Source organism: Micropterus salmoides, unplaced genomic scaffold, assembly GCF_014851395.1.
Source record: "Micropterus salmoides isolate LMB-PRFRI ecotype aquatic unplaced genomic scaffold, ASM1485139v1 Ms_hic_scaffold_6, whole genome shotgun sequence".
NCBI classification, from domain to species: Eukaryota; Metazoa; Chordata; class Actinopteri; order Centrarchiformes; family Centrarchidae; genus Micropterus; species Micropterus salmoides.
Window position 1 is genome coordinate 6,036,410 of NW_024044348.1, and position 27,117 is coordinate 6,063,526.

General features: G+C 39.1%; 2 protein-coding genes across 2 annotated transcripts in view; one reads left to right on the plus strand and one right to left on the minus strand.

Moving 5' to 3' along the window:
• gch1 (GTP cyclohydrolase 1) overlaps window positions 1–27,117 on the minus strand; it is a 49,320-nt gene that overhangs the window by 19,959 nt on the left and 2,244 nt on the right. The gene's annotated exons all lie outside the window — the stretch shown is intronic.
• LOC119890323 (GTP cyclohydrolase 1-like) lies at window positions 3,888–22,240 on the plus strand. The gene is made up of 5 exons (XM_038701529.1): window positions 3,888–4,091; window positions 11,416–11,471; window positions 18,793–18,824; window positions 18,953–19,037; window positions 19,920–22,240. Exons 1-5 carry the CDS (start codon window positions 3,903–3,905, stop codon window positions 20,044–20,046), a joined length of 489 nt encoding a protein of 162 aa, XP_038557457.1. The 5' UTR covers window positions 3,888–3,902; the 3' UTR covers window positions 20,047–22,240.

The window sequence follows — 27,117 nt, forward strand, 5'->3', positions numbered from 1 at the left end:
TATATATATATATATATACTGTGTGTGTGTATATATACTGTATATTTTCTTTACTGATAGAAATGATAAATATAAAGAAAAATATAAAAATAAGAGTTAAAATAAAGCAGCAAACACACACACACGCACACACAGAAAGCCTTTTGTAGCCTCAAACCAAAAGGCAGCTCAGAGCAACAGAGTCTTCAGATTCAGTCAATAAATGTCTTTTTAAATGAACAGAAACACAATTTCCTGAGACTCAGCAGATCTGAGAGCATCACAAAGACTGACTATTATTGGATGTGAAACTGGGACATAAACGTCTTGTTATAAATGTTGCTCAAACACAAATCGAGTGTGTGTCTATGTGTATTTAAAGGCAGGGATGTACAGGGGTGACTCGTTACTACATACGACAAAGTATAGGAAATGTAGGCGATGTAGCAGTGACACACACACATCTCGCTGTCTGAACAATAAATGAATAACCTTGTTTATTTAGTCATTCGCTCTACCATTTCCTGCTCCATTCAGAGTGTTTCAACATGTGGCCTCTCTTCACTCTTGTGTGTGTGTGTGACTGAATAACACACACACACAGGAGGCAACACTATTGAATGGGGAGCTGATGATGAGTAACACTGTCATTACCTGATAGCCGCCTCGTCTTTCTGTCACCCAGGGCTTCTGAACTGGCGGTCCTCACCAGCTGCCCTTTATTTTGGTTATGGTTGACTTAACGTTATTTTGCTTCAGGGTATGTGTGTGTGTTAGTTTGTGTGTGTGTGTGCGTGCGCACGTGGAGCTTTCACTGTAACTGATGGTGTAGGATCTGTAATGAGGAAGTGGACGGAGTGTGCGATTAATTGTCCTTAAAGTCCGGTTTATTACTTGGGTCTTATTTTTGTTCAGATTAAGGCTGCATCTAACGATTATTGTCAACGGCTTATAATTGATATTTTTATAATAGCAATGTCAAAACAATTGGATAATGTGAAAAAGGGGTCTCTTGTAGTGATGAACCTACAGAGAATTATCACCTGAATCTGCAGCTTTCTTTGGCTTAAAGGAGCGTTAACGTGAGTTTCAGCTCATTTTTTTAGCTGTCCACTCTCATATTGTTTTTTTCGGCTGCAGCAGGCAACTGTTTTCAGAATAAGATCTCGAAATAGCCACTGTACACTACCTGCTCAGCAGCAAACAGACGCAATTAGATAGTATCTGGTGAACATAGTGGTGCATTTAGCCACTAGAGAGCCAGATAATTTCCCTCAGGAGTTGGTGGAGACCAAAAACGGAGCTAAAAGAGAGAGAATATTGGACCTATATATTCAGCAGGTGGCCAGAAACACAACTCCAAAAGAATAGTTATGTTCTTCCGTTGCTGTTCCACATATCAACCAAAAAGGTGACATGTCACTGTTGTGTTTCATATCAAAAAATCAGTCCAAACCCCAAAGATCTTCAGTTCACTATCCCATACGATGAAGAAAAGCAGCAAATCTTCAGAATTGAGAAGCTGGAACTAGAAAATGTTTGGCATTTAACTTTAATAATTGTCAAAATATTTGTTGATGAATCAACTAGTCATTTTCAGCTCTTACTGAGATCGGGGAACACGAGACCACAAGATCAGGTGTTCAACATACCTGGAATTAGCTGAAAAGCCAAAAGGCAAAAAAAATGTTTGTACCAACATTATCAGCGGTAAAGTCCCTTCAACTTTGTTCTTGATTACAAAACTTTCAAAACAGAATTACCACTTTATTTACAATGTCCACCTGCAGGCTGACGTATCAGAATCAGTTTTTCTTGTTTGTGGATCAACAAGGTTTAAAGTGTGTCTAGGAGCTGGTTAAACTCAAACAAACAAGATAGATGCAATTTCTTGAAACCACTATGTGCAGAATTAGAACATGTCTGCCTGTGGTGCCCACTATAAGACACCAATACCGCCTTAAGTTTTTTAGCCCCCTTCTCCACCATCTCCTTCAACAATTGGATGGATGGATGGATGGATGAAAAGAATGATAGTAAAACTGTCACTATCTTACATTATTGTCTATGGAAACTATTGTTTATTATTCAATTAGTCCAGACATGCTATGGTATTTATTCATGGAGATAGGATACATTGTAGTGTATTATATTTCCAATGGCTAGAATTTTCTAAATCTACTTTTACATTTAATAAATTATAAAATTTAATTTAATAAATTAATTTAAAAAATGCCTTACATGATGTATTTAATATCAACTCATATTAATCTGAGTTTAAAAAGGTTTGTTTATGGAAGTTTGAATATTGTGCTTTTCACCTTTTTAAAAAAATGTTTCCTGAAAGTTTGAATGCTCTACATAGCTTCTGCTGTCAATCAAATGAAGGACCGTTGTGCCAAATTAAAACTATTTGATTATAATATACATATCTTTTACAATCACCTTAATAGATTGCTGTCTTAAGCTCAAAAACGCAAAATCATATTGCTACATAAGCTAGAAACTATATCTCCTATAAAGATAATTTACGCTAGCAGTGTGCATTATTTTTATTTCATTCATCTTAATTCTTAAAATGTATTTGTAGTTAGTTAAATTACCATATTTTACACTATTCAGGTTGATGCTGATGGTTGAGAATGGGCAAAAATGCTTTTGATGAAACTATGATGGTGACTAGTAAAAATCTATACCAGCATGTTAGCATGCTGATGTTAGCATTTAGCTGCTAGCAGAGCTGGTGGCATGGTTGTAGACTCTTAGTGTTGTTGCTGACATTTAATTTAATTTAAAGAACCTGGCCAAATGTGCATTAAGTACAGGTTTATATCTTAATTTATAGCATATTAAATATTAAAATGTGCTGCAACTAGGATGTTTAGGATGATAGCTAACGTGTTTTCCAGGATAACACAACTGGCAGTCAGGAACAGCAACTATCAGAACAATCAGTAGGAAGATTTATTGCAGTAAATGGACCTAAAATGAATACTGATAAATCTCAGCCTTAAACAACGTCTGAGGTTTAACCTGAGCGGTCAAAAAATCTAATCAGACAGTCAAAGAAAAAGTTACTGGACTTATGGTTTCTCCTGCACAGGAGAAGCTAATGATCCACAAACAGAGAGCCTCATCTGCAGACAAAAGTCTGAAATAAGATCAAGAGACACCACGAGACAAAATCAAGACAACCATCTTCATCATGCCTTAGCATCGTTGCTTCCAACTGTGTCATAATCAGACTAACAAAAATGGTTAAAAAAGAGACTTTAAGAGCATCTCAATGTGTTTGATCTTCTCAACCTGCTTCAAACACAGACTACCTGCTCGCTTGTTTACACACACATTAAGACTGAAGCAACAAGTCAGTCTGTTCTGTGTCGTTGACCTCGTCCGCTCTCCCTCTAACAGATAGCCAGTCAGGAAATTAAAAAGTGCGGCGGTGAGAGGGAGAGACGCCTGCGTTGTCACATACAGATAAAGCAGTTTATTGAACCCCGGCAACTGAAAAATGCAATAAAGCGACAACAGGAAGGAGCGTATGGAAGCAGAGCTATTATTAGACCGCGATGTTTGCCAGAGAGAAACGCCAAAGTCGACGGTAAAGACAGCAGCAGCTGAACGGTCGAGGTGAACTTGATGTCCCTGGTGGTTTCCATCTGTCTGTCATCGTTGTGTACACATCAAAAAAAATGTGTAAACAGAGCTAAACAGTGACAAAGGACATAAAATAAGGATCTACAGCAGATGAAGAAATAGTAAAATAGCTTTTTAGTAAATAAACAACTTCCTAATTAATCTGGATTAAGATGAGATCATAATTAAATTAAAAGCCACAATAAATATAGTGAGGAAAGAAAAAAAGTTCTGGAAAAGTCAAGAATCATAAATATAAAAAATAGAAATTTGCACTAAAAACTATGCAAATTATATCTGATATAGTAAAATTCTTGACTCTTGACTTTAGTTTCATCTCCCCTCCGTTTTCTTTCTTCGCAGACGTGCTGAATGACGCCATCTTTGACGAAGACCACGACGAGATGGTGATCGTAAAAGACATCGACATGTTCTCCATGTGTGAACATCACCTGGTGCCCATCTTCGGCAGGGTGAGCGAAGCGCACACATACCAGGGTTCGACGGGATTTTTGAGAGAAATTCAAGCACTGAGAACACATTCATTCCTTCATAAATGAGATGAGTTCACTTTGCTGGAACATGATGACAGGATGATGACATGTGTAGCGTGGTGCCCGTCAAAGGCCAACAAGACGAGGTCGTTGTTAAAGAAGTAAGTCTGCGAATCTGTGGAGAGCGACGCAGACCTTCCTCCTGTCGTGTAAGAATTTGGTGGTTTTTCATTTAAATTCGTAGATCTTATTTATTATTTAAATCATAAAAAGGTGAAAGGTTGTGGTTTTACTCGGGGGTTGATGTTCCTCCGTAAACACTTTCCAAATGAGTTTATGGTCTCAATCGTTAGTTACAAGTCTTCATCAATACAACATGATGTTCATGTATTAAATTACGGTGGTCCCATTTAAATGCTCCGTACTTGTATATTTCTAGTCTTTTCGACCACTCAAAGCGCTTTTACACTACATCTGCATTCACCAGTCACACACATTCATACACTGAGCCTAAGTGCTCAAACGGAAACTAACATTCACACACATTCATACACTGGCGGAACAGCCGCCAGGGGCAAATTCGGGGTTCAGTATCTTGCCCAAGGACACTTCGACACGCAACCAGGGGGAGCCAGGGATCGAACCGCCGACCTTCCGATTAACGGCCAACCCGCTCTACCTGAGCCACAGCCGCCCAAGAAAAAAAGAAAATAGACGATAAAGTAGTGTATGCTTTAGGGAGGGACTACCTTGAGTTGACAAGTCGCCTCGATGGCGACCTGTCAATCAGAGTGACTCATATCCACTGCACTGTGTACATTTAACCAGCGCCGTTGAAAAAAACTCATTAAGAGGCGGCTGTTTTTTCCGCAAATTACATTTTTCCAACTAAATGATCTGTATCTGTACTCACAATGGGCGGAGCTTAACCTGACGTGACCGGAAGTTGCCTGAATTTGATATGGGTTGATCAGACGTTGGTATATTTATTATAAAACTATTTACAGCACAGCCTCAGAATAGAGCTGCAGAGCAAAGCTTTTCACAGAACAAGTGTTTTTTTTAATAAAAGTTCCTATTTATTGTTTATTAGAAACCTATTATACTGACACATTTTCACTCTGATACAAAAAAACCTGCTTATAATCACCTATAAAATGACAACTTCATTTATTGTACAGAATAAACCAACGTTTAGAAGATTTACAAAAAACTACGATTTGGAGTTTGTTTTTTTAAGTTTAGAGGTGGTGGCAGGTAGATTTTGTTACTGGGGTACAGGGCAGGCTAGCTGTTTCCTCATTTGCAGCCTTTATGCTAAGCTAAGCTAAGCTAACCGACAGCTGGCTGTAGTTTTACATTTACCATAAAGACATGAGCGTGGTGTCGATCTTCTCATCTAACGCTCCACCAGAAAACCAATAAACATATTTCTTGAAACTGGAAACCACTGCTTGACATTGCTGTAGATTTGTTTTAAACTTTAAACACAAAAAAGAAGAAAGAATTAGAACAAATATATAAAAAAAAAAAACCCAGAAAAACCCCGACCCAAACACAGTCACTGACATACGTTAAAAGGCAAAACAAAAACAGATGAAAAAGGTTGAAGAGTAGCAAATAATTGTCTATTGTGACAGAAATGTCCATACAGGCTGAAGTATGTTCGGGGATGTAAAAACATGGTAACAGACGTGTTCCTTAAACCAACTCTGTGACGTTTATCTGGATGCGGCTGGTCTGAAGAACAGAGACAGAGAACAAGAGAAATTAGTTGGATTAGATTAGCTGAGATCTGTTTATCCTAAATTTGTTTTGTTTTTAGCCTCCTTCCTGCTCCTTTGACATCATTACTCTCCACTAAAACCCGATTGGCTTCTTCCCTCTTTCGGATTTTTCCTTCTGTGCTCTCCTTATCCCTCCATCTTCGCCTGCAGGTGCATGTCGTTTAAGACAATAGGGGCTGGCAGCTGATCCTTTTCCAGAGGTTTAAAAGGGCTCTGATGACAGCAGTGAATCACACAACCACTTACCACACCTCGTGTGTTTGTTAGTGTGTTTGTGTGTGTGTGTGTGTGTGTGTGTGTGTGTGTGGTGGCCATCAGGTGGCTGTTTATGTCCCTCCCCTCGTCATCAGCAGCGGCGTTGCCTCTTATCCAGCCTCTCTCATCTGTCCGTCTGTCCATCCGGTGTGTCGCTCAGTGAGTCACCACACAGCTAGAGGCCGCCTCCTCCTCCTGTGCAGGTAGCCGCCGGCTGTTTGATAAACTGTTTCAGTGTCTGACGCACGAGAGCAGTTAATTGCAGGCTGTCGTTTACTTTGCGATCAGCAGAGCTGCTGTCATATCAACAGCTGGAAGAGAAAATACATCGCAAAAACACTCGAGGTCCTTCTATGTGATGTATTTCCTGCGGAAACAGGTCACTGACGGGTCAATCTTAAATGTAAGCGTTATGGAGAGGATGGCAGTTTCCTTTGATAGAAGGTGAATAGAGGTCGGATTGGGGCTCTTACTGTGTGTCCCTAGTTTTAGACCATTCGTACACCTTTGTTCAAAGTGGTCCCCCATCTATATTTATATATCTATATCTACATGGAGAGAGCGATAGATGGGTAGATATAGATAGATAGAAAGATAGAAAGGCAGATTAATAAAACAATTTTGATTATTATGTATTTTTCTGTTATAGATAGATATTTTATTTTAGTTATTTGATGAACCATGTTGAACCATTATTTGATTGAACCACTTTTTTAATTCATTCATTCATTTTTGTGTTTATTTATTTTATTTAAAGGAGGCCTATTATGCAATTCCAGATCTTATGACGTAAAAGAGACAGGAGCATCTACAGCTTGTTTCAGACAGAGGCTGACGTGGAGGCCTGCAAGAAGAGCCCAGTATAAGACAGAAAATTATATTTTTTGAACTTTGAATCATGCAAAGCTGCCATAAAGGAGTCACAGAACTACAATATAGGACTGGAAAAGCAGTTTAATAGATTTACTTTAAACACACGTTTACTGTTAGATAAATAGATAGTAATTATCTGTTACAGCTACTTGTACAAGATGTGGTCACCACTGAAGATGCACTTGTGTCCATTTAATTATTTTAAGATATATTTTCTGACTCACCAGGACTTTAGAGGCAAAACTTACAAATCCAAAATAACTTTGTTTCAACCTGACTATTTATTTATTTATTTCAAAGGGACAGTGCATATTAATGGACATCTTAGCTTTTCAGCAATGTAAATATGCCAGAATTAGCCCGAAGGCTATTTTACATCTGTAGTCCCCCGGCAGGTCGTCAAAGTACAAGGTAACACAGTTAAACTTTAAATTAACCTTAAACGCACCCTGTCCACCTTTGTGGATATTTAAAAATTTTATTTTTCATGCCTAAAGAGCAATAAAGATTCATAGGAAATAAATCTTGACATAGGCTGTCATAATTAATGCATGAAAGGGTTAGAAACACAATTTTCAACATCATATTATAAAAGGCACCACAGTTTTGTAGACAGGGTTATTTCATTTAAAGTGCTGTTTATGCAGTAAAGTGCCATTCTCTGAAATTAAGTACTATTTAATTATGTTTAAGTGCTATTTAGTGCAGTTAAGTGCTGCATCTAGTACAGTAAACACACACATACGCAGTAAAGTGCCATTCTATGAAATTTCTGGATGCAAGCCCACAGCCAGTTAGTGCACAAATGATGCACAAGCATCCAAATTATTTTCATTTGATGGAACAATGCGGCCGTGAAAAATCATGAGTACATACGTACACCCAGCTAAAAATAATGCAGTCTAATACGACGGTCCTGCATTAGAGCACACCTGAGGATAGAAATGGGGTGGGCAAAATAATACAAACACTGGTCAGTATAACACAATACAATTCAGCAGCAGCACAATGTAAGACAGCTTCAACAAAAACTGGGCACAACCTTTTTAAATAATAATAATTAATAATAATAATTTATATTTTTGGGCCACAAGATGGCAAAAGAACAAGGTGACATCCACACAGCCCAGATATATTTTCCACAGAGCAACATTAATTTTCTGTCATGTTCTCTCGACTTAATAAATGTAAGTATTCACTCTCCTTTTAGCTGCTAATGTTCCACTTTCTTCAACAGCTAGTTAGTTAACTTTCTCTGCTGTTCAGGCCTGAGCAGCGTACAGTCTGTTTATCAGAGCTCGTTTGCTGAACAGGTTGATGAGAGCGTTGAGGCTGAACCAAACGTGCCGTAAAACCAGAACTGAGAACTAAAAGAGCTTTAAAAAAAGACTCTGTAGTTTATTAAAAGTAGGTTTCTATAACCTTGATGGATCCTCTCGTTATTATTTCTTTCTTTTTCTTTTTTTACCTCGCCCCATCGTCACTCACAGCTTGTGCTAGTAAACATGAATAATGTGAGCAGATAAGTGAAAAAGCAGCCGTGACAGCCGGTGTGTTTGATGTCGATATGTCAGGCTGCTGCTGCTGCAGAGAGGGAGGAAAAGGGAGGGATTGGAAGAAAAAGCAGAAAAAGAGATCTTTGCACGCTTGTTGCCGCTGCCCTTTCTCTCGTCTTGTCAACAAATTGCGTCTGACATTTGAGTGTGTGTGTTGGTGTGTGTGTGTGTTGGTTTGTAAGAGAACTGGAGCCTCCAGACATCTACAGCAGTGATTCTCCAGCTGACGGCTCCGTCTCTTCCTCCTCTGTCTGCTGCTCATCCACCTGCTCTGGCTTCTGTAATTTGTATCAACAGTTGAATATCCAGGGTAACTTAAACTCACCAAACAATAACTGCTTGTGTTTAGGGTCAGGATAAAGGTTTTGTCCCCCTCCTTATGTGTAAAGTGTCCTTGGGTCCCCTGAAAGGGCACAAGACCAGCTGTTTTCATTATTGTTATAATTATGCTTTTTGCCCTTTTCGCTCTCCTTTATCAAGTACTATAACTTTTTTGTGCATGTAACAGGTTTGCAAAGTGAAAAAGCCCAAAGTCCACCCCAAAGGGAGTTCCCATCTCCCACAGAAAACACTGCTCTGCCTGAAAACAGCTCGTTTGTAGGCCAGCCTTTTCCTTTTGTTCTCTCGTCACAAATGGACGCATGGTCAAGACCCGTCAGTTTGTAACGCACTGGGGATCCCTATAGCTTCACAGTTCAGCGCAGTGGGGGATGCCCTGTAGCATCAGTTCTTGACGGTAAAGGAAGGTGAGAGGAAGGGGACCTCGGAAAACAATTGGTTTGGGTCTGACAACTATGTATGAAGTTATTCCGGCCAGAGAATCGATTCTGAGAGGATGCTTTGTTTATTCCAGCGACAGGTTAAAACAGTGAATGGGTGTGGTTCTGTAAATTAGCAAAGCAGAAATATCTTCAAATCAAATTCTTCCAAATAAGGGTTTTCTATTATAAATCTTAAAAATTCCAACACATCTGATGGAAAACTTCTTTACACTTGGTGTTCAAATAACCTATATTATTGACATAACCCATAATAGCATGCACTCATGATTCAAGCTAGCACATCGAAAGACACGCCAAAATTTACAAATAGAAACTGAGAAATATACAAAGGCATATGCATGTTAACAGGGAATTAACTTGCTCTACAGCTGAAGAAACATAAGCAGATTCTCACCTGATTCACTCACACACAAATCACAAGGGAGAAGTAATATAAGCTTAATTGTCCCTGCTGAACTGAATTTAACTGTCTGTCGCTGTAACGGCGAATTCGCGGGTCCACGTGCGTGGGCTATTTGTGCATCCACGCTCCCCGCCGATCTGGGTCTATATGATATTTAACAGAAAAGACTGAGTAAGAACGTGGTTGGGGTGGATGGAGGGCCAGAACCCCGACTTTGAACCAGGAGAGCGCTGTTTGTGTCCCATGTGAAACAAAAAGTCAACATTGGATATTTTTATTTAAGTTAAGCAAGTTACGTAAATTACTTAAGTGTCGTTCATTAACTTACGTGTTAACTGACGTAACCCAAACCATGATGTTTTCTTAACCTTAACCAAGTAGTTTTGTTGCCTAAATCTAACCAAATTGCAGCGTTTCTCAACTTTGACAACGTGCCGTGTCAAAATGGCGATGTTTTGAAACACTAGCGTTTTATTTTGAAATTGTAATTGGACGTTGCATATTTATTGTTGTTAACTTTACCGGACGTTACATATTTGTTGTTGCTAAGCATTGCTAACTTGACCGGGGAGCCCTAAACGTATAAAAATGGTAGCCAGGAGCATTAAAAAAGCAACGCCAAAGGGCCTTGACCAAGCGTCAATATGTGACGTGTCAGGAGTGACAATGTGTTGTCACAGCAAAGTAGTTAGTAGTCCTTACCTAGGAACTGCGCATGTGCAACTCCCAACAAAGATCTTTTAGAAGTAAGATGCTTCACTCTGTAGCTAAAACGGAGCGTTCAACGCAAGGTGAAAAGAGGAGCTGCAGCAATGTGCAGCATGACAAAAAGATGTTTTTTGAAAATTAAACCATGTCAACCTGTTCTGGTACAACCCCTAAATATAATGATGAACCTGAAAATGAGCAGAATATGACCTCTTTAAGATTAATGTAAGAGGGAGATGCATAACGAGGGGGAAACAGACTTCAGCACAATACTGGACCAGAATGATAACATCAGCCCATGTCAATTTCCACACATTTATAACCGACCACGTATTCTGTAACTATTTTGTTGAAATCTTTTTGTTCTCTTTACTGTTTATGCCAAGAAAATATCCTTTAGTTTTATTACCACACACAAAAACTGCTTTAAAAACATCCAAAAATGGCTTGAAACAGCCACGTTTCTTCAGTTTGAAGAGATGGTCAACTGCACTTCCATTAGTAAGGCTACAGGAATAAATACTAACAATATATACTGTATATATTTATTGTGCTCGTTTGGAGGGTTTGCTGTATGACACTGTGCATCGTGTGTGATGGGAGGTGGAGATCATACTGTCAGGTTTAAAGCAGCCAGGAGGGACTGACGGTCTACAGTTCTGCGTGAACGTAGCTGCACTGTGTAGTTTTCACCTTCCTTCACTCATTTCAGTTTGCACTTTTATAATACCGGCCTGTCACTCCGACACTCTGGGCCAATCACCTTCCTTCTGTACACTCCTGGCAGGTGCACGCTGCACATCTTTACTGGAATATATCGATCACTCACTTTTGCTCACTTTTGTTTGTGCGTTGCACCGTAACATGATGTACACAGGGGCACTTGTGTATACTTGACTAGTATAAAATATTTAACCTTCTTTTTTTCTCTGTGTGCAGGTTCACATCGGTTACCTCCCCAACAAGAGAGTTCTGGGCCTCAGCAAGCTGGCCAGGTGAGCACGTTTACTCTCCCTCTGTGTGTGTATTTTCCCTGGGCAGTTTTTTAATTGGCCAACTTACAGTAGAGGTGTGTGTGTGTGTGTGAGAGAGAGAGAGCTAGTGTGTATTTAAGCTGATTATTAAAACTTGTGTGTGTACTGGCGTAGATTCTGATCCCAATGACCCCAATACCTTGAGGCTTATCACACTAACACCCCTTACTAACCCAGTGCTGTACATAAACACTCACGTTGATGAGAAACAGCCAAACCATTCACCTTTTTAAGATAAAAAAAAAACTAAGCTCTCGGGCTGGTGCACTGTAGCCTGTTGCAACTCCTGCTGCACACTAAGTGACGCAAATTTAAAAACCGAAAGAATTTGGTTCCGATCTGAAAGCGAGATAATTTTATACAACGTGGGGGTTTTTCCCCCCGAGATCTTGGGACAAGTCAGATGGAGCAAAAAGAAAAACAAACATCAGTCAGGATTTCAGATATTATTACGGCCAAATTCATTTGGAAGAGAAAACACAGGTAAACAGTAAAATCACCACCCAAACCGTCTGAGTCATCTATCACAGATTAGAGACTGCCGTCCTGTAATTTTCTTGCACACCAGAGACATTTCCAGTACACTCGCTTGCAGTTTTAACTCCACATAGAGCCGGGCGATATGGCCAATAATGTTATCACGATGGAAAATTCATATAATTCAATATATTATTTCTTTCAAGTTTAAAGGCTGATTTTTTTGCTCCTGAGTTAAAGTGAGGTAGAACATTCAAAGCAATTATGATCAATTATTTTTTCAACAAATATGCATGAGTAAAATAAAGTGAAATCAGTCCCTTTTCCTCAACAAAATAAATATCTTAGTAGAAAAATTAAGTGCTGGTTTGTTCGTGATTCAAAATAATTGAATCAAACATTTACTGAACATTTATTTTATATTTGTTATATTTTTATTAAGGGAAAATTATAACCCAATAATTAGCATTATTGTTTTATTTCCTAGCCTGTCCTCCAGATACATTGGTTTCGATAATCTGGATAAATTGTTGGCTTGTTTATGACCAGTTTGATCTTCTAAGTGCTCCGGTTTCTTGCCCAGTTGAATTAGTAGTATTTTTTTATTTCATGTTATGAAGATCGTCATAATCCCTTTCCCTTTATCCCAATTTATAACCAAAACCTGCCTTATTATAAAAAATGGAATTCTATGCAAAATAAAACACTTACAGCTGCTCAATCTAGCGGACTATAGACATGAACGTTGTCTTTCCAGAACAATACTTGGACGTAAATGTGGGAAGCCAGGGAGCGATCACATCATTCTCATTGTACTCCTACTGGTTGGTTTGGGTGCCTTCACAAAATCTTTTTCCTCCCCACGGACAAGAACAATATCCTCTGAATTCCTGGTCGTTTTGATCAGGCTAACAAACTCCATCTTTAAAATTATAACCAGGCTTTGTTTAGGGTAACATTAATTCCCTCAAAATGGACCATGTATTTTGTCATTGATAAATACCTGTCTTGTCTCTGGTCATGTTCCGTCCGCCTTTACGCCCCTGCTAAAAAATGAAAATCTCGACCCCTCTGTTCTCTCTAACTTCAGGCCCATCTCTAAACTGTCTTTCTTATCTAAAGTCCTGGAGAAAGTAGTTTTTACCCAGCTGCAAACATTTTTAATTAATAATAATGTTTATGAAAAGTTCCAGTCCGGCTTCAAACCCCGTCACAGCAGTGAAACGGCACTTTTAAGAGTTTTTAATGACTTGATTTTAACTGTTGACTCAGGAGTTTCTGCTGTCCTAGTGCTCTTAGACCTCACTGCTGCCTTTGACACTGTTGACCACTCAATCCTCCTGTCACAGTTGGAAAATTGTGTGGGAATCAAAGGTACTGCACTTAGGTGGTTTCAGTCCGATAGGAGCTTCTCTGTTCACCTCGGTGATTATTCCTCTGAAACGGCCCCATTTACCTGCGGTGTCCCTCAAGGTTCTGTCTTAGGCCCCATCTTATTTTCTTTGTATATGCTGCCCCTGGCCTCCATCTTTGAGAGGTATGAGGTCTCTTTCCGCTGTTTTGCAGACGATATTCAAATTTATTTGCCCCTGAATGTAAAAGCAAAGGGTTCACTGCAGCCCCTGCGTGACTGTATGAAGGACATCAAAACGTGGATGAACCTAAATTTCCTCAACCTATTTGGAGACAAGACAGAGATCATAGTGTTTGGACACCCTGAACTGTTTGATGTAGATTCTCACGGCCCTTTAACTTCAAACAGCCGCTCAACTGTGAGGAGTCTTGGTGTTGTATTGGATAGTGCGTTTAAATTTGATAAACAGATATCTGCCCCAACTCTCGAACGTTGAAAACACATCTCTTTTCTTTGGCATTTCCTTCGAGTTAAGTCTGTTATTATTACTGGCAATTTTAATATCACTATATATCGTATACTGTATATTATAATGTTTTATTGCTGTACTTTTACTGTGTGAGTAGTGTCTTGTTGTTGTATTTAACCTTGGTTGTTTGAAGTGTGCTATATAAATAAAATTGAATATTGAAAAATAGCGTATGTGTCAAGAGACACGAGAGTTCATGGCCACGTACGGATCATTCGGATGACCTTTGCCGAGATTATTTTTACCACAAGATTTTACAGACAAGCAGCTTATTAAGTCACACGACTGTTCGATCGACCAGACGTCATCGTTCTCATCAGAAGAGATGGAAGAACGGGACAAATTGGAGAACAAAGGTCACCTGCAAATTCCCTTTCCTGCCACACCTTCACCTGTCCACATGACTTAACATTTACATTTGCACTGAAGGCTGCAGTGAGATCAGAGCTGCGGCTTCTTTCCTCTAAAAAACAAAACAAACCGGTAATCTTTAACGCAGCTTTAGCTGTTTTTCTTCTTTCCAACTGTAGCATACATCCTTCCCTTTGCCTATGTACAGTATGTCCTTGTGCTGCCCGTTTGGTCTTGTGACATTTTCTTGGAGGTGGACGAGGTGGAATTTGTCCAAAGTGGTTTTTCTTACAGAGAAGAGCAAGAGGTCGAAGGTGAAGACCGGGTCGTTCCTGCAGATCTGTTTGTTTTCCTTCTGTTCCCTCGTCAGACCAGGCAATAGCTATAAAATGGCTGTTTTTGTTGTTTAATGCTTATTTTGATGCCTTCCAATGGGGTTGGGTTAACCTCGTTTTATGAGAAATGTCCACATAAACAACCTCAGTTGATGAGATGTGACATAAGAGGACATTTAAAAAGACGGTAGAGCTCAGTTACGTTTATCATCAGCTGCAGAAAACACAAAATGATTGACCGTCTTTGAAAAAAAATACTCTTGAAGTTCCTCTTTGTTGTCAACTATTCATCAGACTTTCCTTCTCGGCCGCTACGCTACTCCTACGAACGCCGTCTGGCTCTGCCATCCCTTCACACAAAGCAATCTCAGTCCCGGCTGTTCTCATCTGTGACACCACGATGTTGAAACAAACTACCACACGCCATCAGAGCACGGGCGTCCCTCTCTAACTTCAACAATCTCACGAAAACTCATCTCTTCCGAGAACACCTCTTATAACACATCACTAACCCCCAACCTCTGCACTTCCTGCGCTCTCCTTTATCTATCTTCTTACAGTTCTCTTGTATTGATTGCACTATTTGTTAACTCTTACTTCTTTCCCTAAGTATTTACCTTATTGATGCTGGGCGTGCTAATATCTCTTTCTAGTATTTATTTTCACTTGTAGATCTCTTACTGTATTGATACGTGTGTGATTTTTTTTCTCAAATGTAAGTTGATTTGGATAAAAGTGTAAATATAAATACACAATTACATTGAAACAAAAATAGAGAATGGATAGAAACAAAAATGCCTGTCCTGGTCTAATCCATATTATCATCTAATGTCATCTCTCACTATGCACCTTGGATAGAAACTGCTTCAGCTACTCCTCCCTGGCCCAACTATTCTTCTCCCTTGTTGAGACATTATTCTTTCTCTCTCTCCTCTTCTGTGTTGTTCTGTATCCACATTGGATAAACTCCAGAAAGTTCCATTTTTGCAGCATTGTGTATGTAATTGAAAGAACGTCAACACATGGCTATGTCTCTGGTTGAGATTGGAACGAGCTGTGGTTTATCTATTTTACCCAAATTACAATAAATAAGCTATTTCTCCTCAATGTTTCAATTATAAGTTAATTCATAATTGCTTATCAGCTGTTTTAATATAGATTTTGAGCTGATATTGTAGCAGAAGTAGATGCTTTATACATAAAGGTTTTTCATTTCAGACATGTTGTGCTCAAGCATTTGTAAATAACACACAAAAAAACATTCATAGTTTTGGTATTGAGTAAGTGTGTATGTAAAGAAAAACTTCAGAAATGGGTTAAATGCAGAGATGCTCACAAGTCACTGAGCTAGAGTCCAAGTCTCTGAGCTAAAGTCCAAGTCAAGTCTCAAGTCACTGAGCTAGAGTCCAAGTCAAGTCTCAAGTCTCTGAGCTAGAGTCCAGGTCGAGTCTCAAGTCACTGAGCTAGAGTCCAAGTCGAGTCTCAAGTCTCTGAGCTAGAGTCCAGGTCGAGTCTCAAGTCACTGAGCTAGAGTCCAAGTCGAGTCTCAAGTCTCTGAGCTAGAGTCCAAGTCGAGTCTCAAGTCTTTGAGCTAGAGTCCAAGTCAAGTCTCAAGTCTTTGAGCTAGAGTCCAGGTCGAGTCTCAAGTCACTGAGCTAGAGTCCAAGTCGAGTCTCAAGTCACTGAGCTAGAGTCCAAGTCTCTGAGCTAGAGTCCAAGTCAAGTCTCAAGTCTCTGAGCTAGAGTCCAAGTCAAGTCTCAAGTCTCTGAGCTAGAGTCCAAGTCACTGAGCTAGAGTCCAAGTCGAGTCTCAAGTCACTGAGCTAGAGTCCAAGTCTTTGAGCTAGAGTCCAAGTCGAGTCTCAAGTCTCTGAGCTAGAGTCCAAGTCGAGTCTCAAGTCACTGAGCTAGAGTCCAGGTCGAGTCTCAAGTCACTGAGCTAGAGTCCAAGTCTTTGAGCTAGAGTCCAAGTCGAGTCTCAAGTCTCTGAGCTAGAGTCCAGGTCGAGTCTCAAGTCACTGAGCTAGAGTCCAGGTTGAGTCTCAAGTCTCTGAGCTAGAGTCCAGGTCGAGTCTCAAGTCTCTGAGCTAGAGTCCAGGTCAAGTCTCAAGTCTCTGAGCTAGAGTCCAAGTCGAGTCTCAAGTCACTGAGCTAGAGTCCAAGTCTCTGAGCTAGAGTCCAAGTCAAGTCTCAAGTCTCTGAGCTAGAGTCCAAGTCACTGAGCTAGAGTCCAAGTCGAGTCTCAAGTCACTGAGCTAGAGTCCAAGTCTCTGAGCTAGAGTCCAAGTCGAGTCTCAAGTCTCTGAGCTAGAGTCCAAGTCGAGTCTCAAGTCACTGAGCTAGAGTCCAGGTCGAGTCTCAAGTCTCTGAGCTAGAGTCCAGGTCAAGTCTCAAGTCTCTGAGCTAGAGTCCAAGTCGAGTCTCAAGTCTCTGAGCTAGAGTCCAAGTCGAGTCTCAAGTCTCTGAGCTAGAGTCTCAAGTCTCAAGTCTCTGAGCTAGAGTCCAGGTCAAGTCTCAAGTCTCTGAGCTAGAGTCCAAGTCAAGTCTCAAGTCTCTGAGCTAGAGTCCAAGTTACTGAGCTAGAGTCCAAGTCGAGTCTCAAGTCACTGAGCTAGAGTCCAAGTTACTGAGCTAGAGTCCAAGTCGAGTCTCAAGTCACTGAGCTAGAGTCCAAGTCTCTGAGCAAGAGTCCAAGTCAAGTCTCAAGTCTCTGAGCTAGAGTCCAAGTCAAGTCTCAAGTCTCTGAGCTAGAGTCCAGGTCAAGTCTCAAGTCTCTGAGCTAGAGTCCAAGTCAAGTCTCAAGTCTCTGAGCTAGAGTCCAAGTCAAGTCTCAAGTCTCTGAGCTAGAGTCCAGGTCAAGTCTCAAGTCTCTTGTGGTTATAATGAATGCTGTGTTTAATCCAGGCTGCTTATAACACTGCATAGCTAGAAGGAATTCTGTAACTGTAACCTGTTTTTCACTTACAGAGCACGACCATGTAATGTGAAATGCAATCAATGACAGCTTATTAACTACTGTAAGCCAACACATCACTCAGATTCTCAAACCAGTGTAACTTATAGTTTTATTAGAACATTTAGAACATTAATGTTCTAACTAAATAAAACTTTAAGATTACATGATAAATAAACCTGTAACCTGTTTGCAGCTACCGTTAATAGTTAACGTGATGGTAGCCAGTGGGACGTAAATGATTATGTTAATCGACTGCCAGAATTTGGCAAGTAAACAAATGCTCATTCATCTTTTCATAACGAAGACAGTAAGCTAAAGAAAGAAGCAAGCTAACGTTAGATGTCCAATGCTGAGATAAACATGTTTACTAACCTCAGGTTACTAATCTATTTTGTTTGGGCAAAGTACAAAGTTTTAAAGTCAAAGTTTATGATGAATGGCACAGCAGCCGCCGGTGTTTGTTGTCCTCGCACACTTGGGGCCGCGCGCAGCTGATGCCACGTGTTACGTTGGCAGGTTATAGGTAACACAGGAAGGGGAATAACAGCAAGCTCATCAGACGTTTCCTAAAAATAAACATTGTTCACGAGTCCCGCACCTCAAGTCTGAGTCAAGTCTGAAGTCTTTTAAGGACGAGTCTCAAGTCACTGTGTGTGCGACTTAAGTCGGACTCCAGTCCGAGTCTCAAACTCGAGTCCCCATATCTGATTAAATGACTGCATATTTTGTGCAGTTTTGAAAATGCGACTACAGATTGGACAAAATGATGTTAGCGGTTGTAAAAATCTGTAAGCAAACTCAAACAGGATGAACTAGTGCGTTTGTTTGGGACTAATTTCAGCGGCGGATTGAATCCACATGTGGTGCTCTAGTGAGAATTTGGGGCAGCACGACAGCGTATGTGGGACTGAGTCAAAATTTATGTTCATGATGAAGGAACATGTCACCCAGTGCAGCACACTGAACAGTTTCTGAACAACAATAGAGCTTTATGGTTCAGAGGAAGAACATATATCAGTCTGTGATACATGCAAAGTGCTTGCTAGTAGAGACATTCATTGTTTTGAAAATAAACACTGAGAACATTGCTAGACTTTGAAGTTGATCTTCAGTGAAGTTTTTGAGAGAGAAATCCTGGTGGAGAAACCAGGATGTTTTTTGTCTCTGGTCAGTTAGTTGTCATTTTTATCTCCCATCCGTCTCAGTATGTCAGTGTTTCACTGTTTTTGCACTAAGGATGAATTACTGAGGTGTTTTTCTCTCTTTTTATGCTCCCTCAGGATTGTTGAGATCTACAGCCGTCGACTACAAGGTACCAAAGAAAAGTCGCACAGATTCTCTGTTTAATCTGTTCAAAGTTCAGTGTTTCTGTTTCACTCTGTCAGCCTAAATGTTGTTTGTTCAGTCTAACCTGGTTCATGTTTGTTTGAATGTCCACAGTTCAGGAGAGGTTGACCAAACAGATTGCTGTGGCGATCACCGAGGCCCTGCAGCCCACCGGCGTCGGCGTGGTCATCGAGGCAACGTAGGCTACAACCACCAAAAAACTCAATTTTCTCTCTCCTCTATTCTCCTTTTCTGTCCTCCATCTTTCCCTTACGCCTGGTGCACACTAGAGCTTAAAAATGTTTCATTTCTTTCATCTGATTGTGTTTCCTCCCCTTCGCCTCTTTTCCCCTGTCCTCTTTTCTTCACTTTCACATAAGCATCACTTCACTTCCTCTTTTAAATCTTCCCTTTCCTTCACCTCCTCACTCTTTTCTACTCCTCTCACCTTTTTATTGATTTACATGCTTTTACCTGTTTCATCACTTTAATTTCCATCACTCATTTCTGTCACATCTCTTTTCTTTCACCTCCTCTTTCTTTTTTAACTTGAATCTAATTTCTTTAACAGTCTTCAATTCATTTCCTTTGACTTCCTTCTTTTCTGTCACATCATCTCTTTTCCTTCACCTCCTTTCTGTTACGCTGTCCTTTTTATTGTCTTATTTATTTATTGTCTTCCTTTTTTCTGTTACACCTCTTCCCTTCCCTCACCTTCATCTTTTTTATACTTTTTTTTATTATCTCTAATTGCTTTTATTTCCATCCTCTTTCTGTTCTTTCCTTTTTAATCTAATGTCTTTTTACAATTATTTCATATACACCACTTCATTTGCTTTCATTTACTTCCTCTTTTCTGTTCCTCGTTTCCTTTTCTTTACCATTTCTTGCTTTTTTAAACTTTCTATTCTTTGACCTTGCCTCCATTTCTTACCCTCTTTTTTTATTCTTTAATTGTCTTTATCTCTGTTCCGTTTCTGATTTCTAACACTTTTCTTTGTCCGTCTTCTTTTTATCTCTTTTTACATTAGTTCATTTCTGTTCCCTTCATCTTTAATCTCCCTCCTCTTCCTCTCCGCAGTCACATGTGCATGGTGATGCGAGGCGTTCAGAAGATGAACAGTAAAACCGTCACCAGCACCATGTTGGGAGTTTTCAGGGAAGATCCAAAAACCCGAGACGAGTTTCTGACGCTGATCAGGAGCTGAGGAGGAAGAAGCACCTCCTCTTCATTCTCCTGTTGCCTGAAGTTACCTCCACCTGTGTGTATGTGTGTGCGTGCGTGTGTGCGTGCGTGTGCATGTGTGTAGTGTGTGTGTGTGTGTGTTTCCCTCTCACCAAAGGCAGTGACAGAGTGTGTACTGTGTTTTCAGTCCGAGTTTTGTTTGAGGCCGTGCGCCGACATGTTTACTTTTTAGACTTTACCCCCTGTTGTCCACGTGTGTTGTGGGCGCTCATCAATCAAATATCAGTGTTTGGCCTTGAAATAGAGACGGTGAGTTTAACGGAAAGAATCCACCCTGAAAAATATAATCACTTGTTATACTATTATTAAAAAGATTAAAATCAACTGTTGCATTTCTAGATGACATGCTTTCTAGTTTAAAGGTCCTTTACAAAGAGCATGTCACAAATAAAGAAGACAAAAATGTGTTTAACGTTTACAGTAATACTTAAATAATAGTTTTTGAGCTCAGTGATGTTTTAGATCAACACAGAACAGTGAGAGCTCTTTTAAACAAAACTGTAAATCCAAGATTCTCGCAAATAATTGGAGGCATATTCACAAAACATCATGAGGCTAAAAGTAACTCCTAACTGTTATAGTGTGCAGAAACCAAAAATAAACTAAGATTTGATGGCCGTATCAGTGAGTCCACAAAGCATTTTAGTGCGAAAACCAGTTAATGTGTCTCATCGCATTCGTGTTTTCAGAAAAACAATAAAAGAGAAGTCCATTTTAACAGAGCGAGAGTTAATGCGCTTCATCCAAATAATTCAGTAACAGTGGGAAATATGGTTTTCACAACTCTCCAGTAATGCAACTTTGGAAAAAATGCAGTTTGCAACCTTGATGAACTTGGATATTTCTCCAAACTAAGACACAACTTTGCTTTACAACTCAAGTTAATAAATAAAGCCAATTGTTTGATTACCCGATAAAATGGTGCTATATGTACAATTAGCCGATTATGGGATACAGATTTTGGAAAAAGATTCAACGTGCAGATGGCGTTTGATGCCAGATACAATAAAATACTCGACAAGTCACAGAGCGGTCACCTGTCAGCCAATCACAGAGGACATAGTGAGTGAGATCATTCATGAAACATGGTGTCAGCCGGAGTAACTCTCAGCAGCTTTCTGAAAAGCTCTTAAGAAGAGGGTCTAAAGAACTTTTAACGTGTTGGTGAGATCAGATACTTATTTAATGTCAAATATCTTTAGGTATTTGACTGTTGGTTGGACAGAACAAGCTATTTGAAGACGTCACTTTGGGCTCTGGGCGACATGGGCGACATTTTATAGACTAAACAACTAATTGAAGAATTAGAAAGATTAGGAGGAGAATGAAGAAGGATTATTCAATAGAGAAAATAAAATCCCTTTGTTTAAATCTTTTCACTTGCATTTGATTATGTTGTTGTGATGAACGGCACTTTAACACTCTGTCACATCTCAGAAACCACAGTCCTTGTTATTCAGGACTGTTTGGTTGCTGAGATTATCAGTTGATTTAAAACCAGAACTGAAATCATGAAGTTTGTATTAAAAACAAACAAAAAGAGCCATTTAAATATGAAACATCATGAAATGTTTGGTGCAAAACCAAACATGGGCAGACTGCAGTAAATCCACTGCTTCTGAAAATGACACTATTATTCTCATTTTTACATTAAAATCTTGTTAATATTATGGTCCTGTGGAAGGATCTGCCTGTATGTGCCAAAACAAAAACAAAAAAAAAAGACCTCGGTGCTGCAGGCTCACCGCTGTCTGAAAACAAACTCAATATTTTAATTAACTTGAGAGGCTAATTAAATGTGTGTGTGTCAGTGTGTGTTCTTTACACTTTTCATCCCAGCAGATGAACCGTGTGGAGACTAATGTGTGTGTGTTGTTCAGTGACTTTGTGTTTACTCGTGTAGCATATTTTTGCATCTTAAAGCGTTTTAACGTTGCCAGACAGACTTTGGGAGGTTGTGTAATGTCGTGACAGAAGTGTGTGTGTGTGTGTGTTTGTTTGTTGGGAGGAAGATGAACGCTAACAAACGGCTCTGATGTTGTTTTTGTGGCCTTGTTGAGAAGGACGGCCTGTTCTTCACCATCATTGTCACTTTATGTATGTGTTAATTAAAAAAACTTTTTAATCAAAGAAAATAAATCTCAATGTGACGCAGATGACTCTGTGTTTCTTCACTTAACTGTCAGTGGTCTGCATTCATGCAATTGCAGCAGAACGGCAAAATGTCCTGTTAGTTTGACTCGAAGATGTTTTCCCCACACTGCTAGCCTCATATTTACACTATATCAATAGCATAAGTTAGCTATTTTTGTTGAAATACAAATTTCAATTAACACGTTTAACTAGATACAAACAAACAAAGCTAATTTTTAAGACTCTGAATAGACTGAACTGAACATGTTAGCAATAGTGGCTTAGCCAGTGTTGGAAGAAATATTCAAATCTTCTATTCAAGTAAAAGTACTACTTCCATAGTGTAAAATTACTCTGTTACAAGTACAAAAATCCTGCATTCAAACTGTTAATTAAGTAAAAGGTAATGAGAAAGTATTAGAATCAAAAGTACTCATTTTGCAGAATGACCCATTTCAGAATAATCACTGCTTCACTTTAAGTTGCAGCTTGTAAATGTGGAGCTAATTGTAGTTACTTTGGTGTGGTGGTGATGGGACAGTGGATAAGATGCATGCCTTTGGTGTGAGAGGTCCCGATTCCCCTTTGTGACACATCCACCAATGTGTCCCTGAGCAAGACACTTAACCCCTAGTTGTTCCAGAGGCATGCGACCTCCGATTTATTTAGCAATCTGAAGTGCTTTGGATAAAAGTGTCAGCTAAATGAATAAATGTAAATCTGCAAATTTGCTAGTAACAAAAGTTATCAAATACATGTAGCGCACAAAAAATTTGCTTCCAAAAGAAGAGCAGTATAAAGTACCATGAAATGGAAAAGTAAACTACAAGTATGTCAATAATGTACTTATATAGAAGTAAATACCGTGGGTAAATATACTTAGTTACATTGCACCGCTGGGCTTTGAAGCCATTTTGCCAGTAGTTTGTAGACATTTCAGTAATTGTTTTCACAACAGGAGGCTGACGGGAGCGTTGTTTTTTTCTACTGGGCTGCTCACAATATATTCTTTTGTCTACACGCGAGGTAGGTTCTTCCTTACAAGAACGTTTTATCAAAGCTTCTAATGCACCAACTTAAAAGCATGTGAGGAGCTTCCTGTTGTCTTTATGTTGAAATTAGTAAACATGTCCTGAGAACTGAGAAGGGAACCATGTTACTTTTGTACCCGGGGGTCGATGCTCAGTGCTTTCTAGAAAATGTAGAAAAATCACAAAACTAAAGAGGAAATAGATAAAACTGGTTCCAGAACAAAAAGGGGGCCCACAGCTCATTTTAGCCCCGGGGCCAATTAGAGGGTTGATCTGGCTGTGAGCCCAGAGCGAACAGAGGGGATGTGGAGCTGATCATGATCTGGATGTCTGACAGAGGAATGACTCAGCAGCTCTCGCCTGAGTTTTGTAACATCACATTCATGCACTCACAGCGGCGAGGGTCTGGTTTCTATATTCTACTCTCCAAACTAAAGAAGCAGTTTGAACTAAAACTTTAAATGTGTTTGTTTCTACAGTGTTTCCCTGCTTCTTGGCCGACAATGCCATCAGTCTAACTTTAACACTTAGGTAAAACATTTCTTGTTACCTGGTCAGTTTAAACCTGTAAACAAAATAGTTTTATTATTTATTTTTTATCATAAAAAGTCACTGTCTGTCACTTTGGCGCCCTCCAGTGGAAATTTCAAAAATGAGACTATGGCAGAAAACTGCCCATCCTCAACACTTCCTTACTTCAGATTTTGTTTAGTGAAAAAGTACCTAAAGGGTCAAAAACAATTCAAAGGCTGTGGTTGTATATCACCACACTTTGTAAACCTATGAAAAAAATAAATTAACTAAAAAACTACATTTTACACAAAGATGGAGTCCAAACATGTAGAAGTGTTTTATGCACCACGTAAAAAGGAACAAACTCCCAGAAAACTGCAGGTCTGCTGAAACTGCTCTGTAACTTTTAGTATCCTGTATCATCTTTTTATTTTCTATTTAACTCTATTTTCTATTGTATGTTTTATGTAAAGCACTTTTGAATTGCCTTGTCGTTGAAATGTTCTATACAAAGTTACAGGTATGAATTTTGGTGTTGCTTTCACAGCCGAAAGCAACACCAAAGTTCATACCTTCCAATAATGCAACTCGATGGTTAGCACATCTTTCTCCTCTGGATTGTTACTTAAGAATGTTTAGTATAATCAGAAAAATGTCCTTAATGTATTACAAGTATTTAGTATTTAGAGCATTAAAATGCCCGCTGTGGCGGTTATCTGATGATCTTCTCCATTAATCAATTCTTCAGAAAATAGTGAGAAGTGGCGTCACGATAACCCAAAGTGACACCTTCATGATGCTCGTTTTGTCCAACCGACAGGCCAAACCTCAACATTATCAACACATTTAAAGCTACATGAAGTCTTCACATTTGTGAAGCTGGAACCATAAAATGTTTTAGCAATGACTAATAATTTGATCTGTTCTTTTAAAAACTGTTGGGCAGCAACAAAACAATCATACAAGAAAGAATCTGAATTAGGACACTTGGCTGCAGTGTGAACGTGACCCAGCTGTCGCTTGTTTCATCCTGTTACATTAGTTTTTACAATTTCTTAAATGTGATTTTATGTGTGAATTTATGAAATGAAGGAGTACAGTCAAGTGTTACTCAAATACAAGTACCTCAAACTTGATCATAAGTACAATACTTGTGAAAATGTACTACTACGAGTACTCCTTGAGACAAGTAAAATTAGTTAAAGTTATAAGTCTCCTCAGGCTGAATCACACAGACACGCTGGAGGAGTTACAACTTGTATTTTTATGTATAACAGGGGCATGCTAAGTCACAGCATTCTGGTACGTCGCGACAAAATTACAGCAAGACACATTGAACACTTGAATGTCTTCACACAAACGCAAACATCCTCACTGTCACGCAGCCATTCACACATTTCTTTTTTTTTTTTGTACAGACCAGAATAATTGATATCTTCATATCAGCATTAAAAAAGTACCAACAGAGCACAGACACAACAGACCGAGTTCACCGCCGCGGGCCACGTTCACACTGCACTCAACGTGCAAATCAGATTCAAGTTCGAGTTTGAATGTTCACATTTGCTTTTTAGAGACGTGAAGCTGATTTATTTTGACTGCTGACGCTCAAAAAGTTTATTTTAATGACTTGACTGTGAGGTTGTAAAAGATGAGCAATACTCCGGATATCACTGATGTAATTTTACTTTAGAGTTGATTTATGTTGTTGCACTGGTGAAGGGTTTTCAGACCAGGTGCTGCTCAGATAAATGAAACGATAATTTACTTGTTGGATTTTGGGAGATTGTCTCAACCGATACTGATCCTGAACTTATCCACTGATACAGAGTACTGAACTGATACCACTGTCCTTTTGTCACTAATCAAAATTATTTATGACATTAGCTCATCGCTTTAAATGTACAGAGCAAAACAGAAAACAATCTTCTGCTGTGAAAATGCAGTTTTATTGACTTTATGCTGTGACTGAATTTTATAAACAACAGTTTCTAATGTGCCAATATATATCTATTGTAGTCTGCTTCCCTTTTTTATACACTGAATATCTTCGAGTTTGGGACTGTTGGTCAGACAAGCTATTTGAAGACACACTCATTTCTGACAATTTATAGGCCAAATGATTAATCAAATATCGAGAAAGATTAATTGAAAGAAACGGCCAATTAATCAATAATGAAAATAATACTAAGTGGTGGCAGAACTTAACCAAGACGAACACTTATTTATCATTGTGGGGATGATGTGGGTGCTGCAGCCACATTTAAAGAGTCCCCCCCCCCCCAAAAAAACTAAAATAATGAAATTATCTTTGTTTGTCGTCTATGAACATCAAACATAAGACACAGTGATCAGTTCTGTGGATATGCAACATAAAACCAGCATCAATAATATGGTCACATATGGATCAGATTCATGATTAGGTTTGGAAAAACTGATTAATCAATGTATTCTTTTCTTCCCCCTGTACTGTATCTACATAAAAAAAAATCCACGAATCATACAGCAGAGAAGGGAAACAATCTGAATTAGGTTGCAGTTGCAGTGTGAACGTGACCCAACACAGATGTCGCTTGTTTCATCCTGTAACATTACAGTTTTTAAAGTCTTTATAAAACCATTTACATTTGGGGTGAATGTCTCGAGTACAAAAAAGGCACTGCCATTTGTTATTCTAAATATGACTTTCCCAGCCTTGTGCATGCAGTTTTAAAATATAAATTACACTTTTTTCCCCCAATGTTCTCCTCTTCTTTTTTTCTTCAATTTTTTTTGTCTTTTTTGTGTTGTTTTTTTTTTATTATTAAACATACAATATTCTTTTGTCAAATATATACGTAAGCCTGCAGTCAATACAGGACATCGGCTCTTTGATAAAATAAAACTAAATGAAACAAAAGGAGCACAGTCAAGCGGTAACACTTTGTTACAGAATGGATGCTGTTAAAATTTACAAAACAAACAAAAAACAAAAAAAAGTCTTGGCATCGCAGAATCTATGACAAAAATAAAAGATACAAAACAGCATATATATCTCGACTTAAAGTACATTAAATGTTTTTGGAATATCAAGGCGTTATCTAACTGTTAATACTGCAGTGTGCACAGCGTTAGAAGCGCTCCTGGACACTCACTGAGCTGATATGCATTTAAAAAATAAAGCATTTGGTTTGAAGAGATGTGTAATGATCCAGACCTCAGAGCTGTAACCTCCTATGTCCGTCACAGGTTCTGTTCACATAGACGTCTGTTTGACCCAGAGATGCTGCAGGAAACCAGGGTTGAGTAGAAACTGGAGGCCTGTGGTGTTGAAGTCAACTCTACACATACAAACATGCAACTTTACTTTGTTATGT